This window comes from Benincasa hispida, chromosome 6, assembly GCF_027475165.1.
Source record: "Benincasa hispida cultivar pf3 chromosome 6, pf3_genome.v1.1, whole genome shotgun sequence".
In the NCBI taxonomy this organism is placed as follows: Eukaryota; Viridiplantae; Streptophyta; class Magnoliopsida; order Cucurbitales; family Cucurbitaceae; genus Benincasa; species Benincasa hispida.
In genome coordinates, this window is record NC_143483.1 from 34,502,782 (window position 1) to 34,507,820 (window position 5,039).

At 33.1% G+C, this 5,039-nt stretch overlaps 1 protein-coding gene across 1 annotated transcript in view; it reads right to left on the bottom strand.

Moving 5' to 3' along the window:
- Positions 1-451: 451 nt before the first annotated feature.
- TBL5 (TRICHOME BIREFRINGENCE-LIKE 5) overlaps positions 452-5,039 on the bottom strand; it is a 6,718-nt gene continuing 2,130 nt past the window's right edge. Inside the window, exons 2-5 of the mRNA XM_039035237.2 lie at positions 4,728-4,920; positions 4,030-4,223; positions 2,676-2,834; positions 452-1,133 (exon numbers count right to left, since the gene is read on the bottom strand). Of these exons, the coding sequence (XP_038891165.1) occupies positions 797-1,133; positions 2,676-2,834; positions 4,030-4,223; positions 4,728-4,920 (883 nt within the window). The 3' untranslated portion in view covers positions 452-796. The remainder of the gene's footprint in view (positions 1,134-2,675; positions 2,835-4,029; positions 4,224-4,727; positions 4,921-5,039) is intronic.

Below are 5,039 nucleotides of genomic sequence, written 5' to 3' on the forward strand. Positions count from 1 at the left end.
ATTTGTTAGAAGCTCGTTTTGGAGTCATTTAATTTCTTTTATATTTACTCAAAGAAAAAAAAAATCTTTCATCAAAATACTCAGAGAGAGAAGTTCTATAACAACAATTTAGCTCCATTGCAAAAACGTTAACATGCTAATTAAACATAGTTTATATAGTGAAACATATGGGTCGTAAGTTCAAATCATCTCCTTTGTTAGATAAATATTATAAATACAAAACTATTGCATGAATGTGATAAATCAACATAGACTAGTCAATCTAAACATGACCCAACTGGTTATTACATATGTAATCGACTAAGAGATCAAAAGTTTGAATCACTCTCCACGAACTAAAAAATTAATCAACCAACAATTTCTGTAGTCCCAAGTTTGTACTATAGAATATCATGCATGAACACTATTGGAACTTGAGAGCTGTGTATTCGACAAAATTGATCACTTATCATATGAAAATCTCCTGGCCAATTATATTGCATTTCTGTAATATATATGGAAAAAATACCAAAACAAATCTTCAGAAAGCCTCCCTACCAACTGCATTTCATATCTATAATATATAAATTATACTAAAACATTTCCTTCAAATCTGATAAGAATAATAAAAATATAAGAGATTCTGTACACAGCAGCTAGAAGCAGTTGACCGCAAAAACGAATGACTAACAATCCAGAGCTATGACTGGCCTTTGCAAAAATGCAAGCCAAATCAGACTGTGGTCTTCACCGAGGGAAGTTTCTGGGAAACCATTCTGGATTCTTTCCCAAATGAGAAAATGTTGCTGTAGCTCAACTAGATGGACTTGGATTTTTTCGATCGAGAAACTAGAGCGGCATAAATAAGTTCATTCCAAGCATCAGGAACTCCTGGGAGACACCAATGGCTGCAGTCCTGCCGTCTAGTCGAAACCTTTCTCGCAGCAGTATGATTTTTGCCGTAGATTGATGGGTGACCGTCCTTGCGGAAATTGGTTAACCTTGTAACATTCAAAAGTATGACTGGAACCCTCATTCCCTTGATTGTTTCCTCAACTATCTTCATTTTTAAAGGATAGTTGTCAAGGATGGCACCACTTAAGACTGGTTCGGTTTCACCATTGCATGATCCTCCTGAATCCCAATCTCCACCTCTGTTTTGCAGAGTTCAACATATAAATTTATAATTATAAGCATACATGAAATCTTCTGTCCCTTGTGGACAGAATTTTTTTTTCAGACATGAAAAAATTATTGAGGAATAATTATAATCATTTGTTAGTCATTCAAAGTGAAAGAAAACTGATAGAACACCCTTAAATTAAAAAACTTGAGTTGAATGGTTACAGTATATTCATCTTGAATATAAGATTCCGCTTCGCATGTGAATTTGCATAAAACCAAACAGTGAAGAAAAGAAATGACATGAACTCAAGACCTCTCGATACTATATTAAATTATAACTAAACCCAAAAGTTTATGCTGACTGGTTAGGTTATATTTGCTCTTGCTCAATTGTTGAATTCTTCAGTGACTCCTCGGGTAGGTCCTCTACCAAGTTCACGTTCCTAAAATTGACTGAGGGAGCCACGAAAAATAACTTCCCTATGGTTGTGGTCAACCTTATTTGTAAGCTTAAAATTCCCAAAAAGTGAAGATGGTCCCTTGCTTATTATAGAAGTCTAAATACTCTTGAGAAGCTTCAAAGGGAATTCCCAAATTGGTCCCTCTCCCCCTCCATTTGCTGTATGTCTAAGATAGATGGAAACTGTGGATCACTTGTTTTTGCATTGTAAATTTGCTTTTAAAGGGTGACGTATTCTTTTTATTACTTTTGGGGTGGCTAGCTGTCTTCCTAAGAAGATTGATGATTGAATCTTGAATGGCCTTCATGGTGGAAGTTTATGTGGAAAAAGGATAAATCCTTTAGGGATGTGCTACTCAGGAAAGGAATGTGCAAGGCCCCTAGTTAGGAATATATTGAGAAAAATAGTGGAATATTAGTAGGGTGATTAGTAAAGGGTATAAGCATAATTAGATAGGAAGTTAGTTAGTGAATATTGCTATAAATAGGAGTGGGAGTGTTAGGAGGGTGTGAAGAATTTGGTGGGATTTCCTAATTTGGGAGAGTCTAGCCCTCTCAAAAGGCTAGGGGTTATCTTGTTACTTTGCTTAGGAGATTATAGCATATTTCAATATATTTTTCTATATTTATATAATTGAATTGTTCTTGAGTATTATTCTCGTTAAGAATGATCCTAACAGAATATTAGGCTGTTTGAAGAAAACTTCGCTTTTTTTTATTCTTTTTGGGCTTCGGTTTAGTATACAGCCTCTTGATGGTGCACAAATTACACCAAATTCTTTCGTAACTATAGTCTTCTTATGATTATTAACAATTGGAGGGCTCTTCTTTAAAAGTTTTGCGGGGGCTTCCTCTACCTCTGCCCTTAGGCTGTTCTTTTGGCTCTTTTGATGAGTATATATATGTTTCTCAGCGGGAAGAAAAAAAAAAGTTAGGTTAATATTTATCTTATATATATATTCTTAACAAAAACTTTTAAGACAGGTTTATTACTCTGGCAGTTTTCATGGTATAATTACCAACAAGCTTTCTCCACCCTATCTTTGACAGCTCACCAACATATATATAATCTATCCAAAGCTGTTTCAGAAAAAAGAAATGAAATTTGCACCTGAAATGGGCAGAAGAATATCCTCTGTAGAAGACCAACTGCTTAGCTGGATTTATATTATTATCAATCCAGTTTCCCCATGTCTTAAGTGCTCGTCTGTAAGCCTCAACAGCATCGAACTGTGGGTAGAGAACGTTGCCTTCTTTATAATAATTTTTCCTGTATTATCGAATTGTATCAGTAAACTACACCAAAAAAATCAATTTATTTTTCATACAAAGTTTGATTAGCCTTAAACTTTATTTGGTCTCTAAATTTTTATCCAATCTTGATTCTTAGACTTTCGAACATTCTAGGTAGATGATAGAAACCCAAATGTATTGAGATATAATCGTAACCAAAATACAAGATAAACCAAGTAATTCAAGAAACTTGGACCCTCCCAATCTTGAGATAACACTCAAGCCCCAATTCACTCACTACAATATTGCCTACTCTCCCATCCCTATCCTCTGTATGTATAACCAAACGTCCCTAATAAACTACTTATCTAATTACTAATATACCCTTGATTCCCTAATAACCCCTAATACCAGATCCTATCAGTAGATTCCTCAGTTTCAAATACTTTGTTTTGGTTCTTAAATTTTGTATAAAAAGTTATTTTAGTAATTCCAATTAATTTTCCTTGTTTTATCCATCGATATAAATTTACCTGTTTTGAACCTATATTGGTCCACAGTAGACACATAAGTATCTCAACAAAAGGCATGCATGTGTTAGGCTTCTATTAAATAATGTAATAAATGAAATTAAGAACAAGGACCAAAATTACTTTGAAATTATTTTAATTCAAAGTTTTAGAAACTAAAACTAAATATTGAGACCCTGTTTGGTAATCATTTTATTTTTTGTTTTTAATTTTTCGAAAATTAAGCCTATTTCTTTCCCATTTCTTAGAATGATTTGCATCATTCTTAAGTACAATGGTTGACTTCTTAACCAAATTCCAAAAACAAAAACAAGTTTTTAAAAGCTACATTTTTTAGTTTTCAAAATTTGGCTTGTTTTTTTAAACCATTGGTAAAAAATAGATAATAAAAGAAGAAATTTAGAGGTGGAAGTAGTGTTTATAAGCTTAATTTTCAAAACAAATGAAACCAAAAACCAAAACCAAATGGTTAACAAACGGGGTTTTAAAGATTGTATTTAAATAGAATAAACATGGAAGTTTTAGGTACTAAAATATTAAACATTCTTAAGGATTTTAGAACTAATCGAAGTCTATTTCATTGCAATGTAGTGTTGGGTTCGTCAATTTATTTACAAACACAACATCTTTCTAGTTTGTATGATAATTTAAGGTAAAATCCATCCAGCTTAATGTTTATGCAATTAGAAGTTAAATCCTTACCCACGAGCAGTCTTTCCATGAGTCCACCAGTGGCCAGTATTAAACACAAGAATGTCAGCACGTTTCCAGCGTCCAGAACTCTTGTCAATTCGATCAATTGATAGAGTCGGATTAGAGTTTCCTTGAGCATTTATACGAACTCCCTCCCTCACAAGAAAATGTGATCTAACAAATTCAACTGTACAATCGTAATCCTGCCAAATGTTACTTGAATTAGTTATTTACTTACCAGTAGCCGCAAAAGAAGACCTAAATAAAGGGTAGTATTTCTTTATTGCACTAAAACTGGTCAAGAATAAAGCATGTAAGAAAATATTTATTAATTATGGTGCCAACAACCACCCCTCTGAATACATATTTTCAAAATAAGATAGATAAGACAAACAGATTGGAACTCAAGAACATTTATAGCGCTACTTTTATAAGTGGTATAATGTTCTGACAAATACAACCGAACCGTTTCATCTAACTAGGTGAAAGCCATACCCTTGCAAAAAGTCGTCATGAACTATTTTCCTCTTAAATTTGAAGGCCTCTATCACACAAGGTTTTAATATAACACAACAATAATTGTGGCAACACAAATCACCCTGCCAAAGAAGTCATATTCACGTGAAGAAATCTATATTTTCTTTTAGATCAAGCTAAGAAATCTAAATTAACCGTCAGGAGTAATATCATTGCAATTTTTTAATTACCTTAAACTTGAAGACAAAGTAACCTCTTCCCTTAGTTATTTTATAGCCATGGGTCTCAAACATTCTCTTCTTATCTCGAAGACCTTCTCTAAGGAGACAAAGGATTGACTCAAACTGGTTTCTGTTCATAGAATCTCCAACGAGCATCAATCTTTTCCCTCTCAGTCTCACCAAAAAGTCTGTTGCATTAAATCTGAGCTACAAGTGAATAGATGATACTTTTCTTAGTAGACATGTAAAATCTACTCTACTGTAAAATACTAAATCGCTCATTTTTGTTTTTTTTTTTTTTTGTTTTTTTTTTTTTTTTTT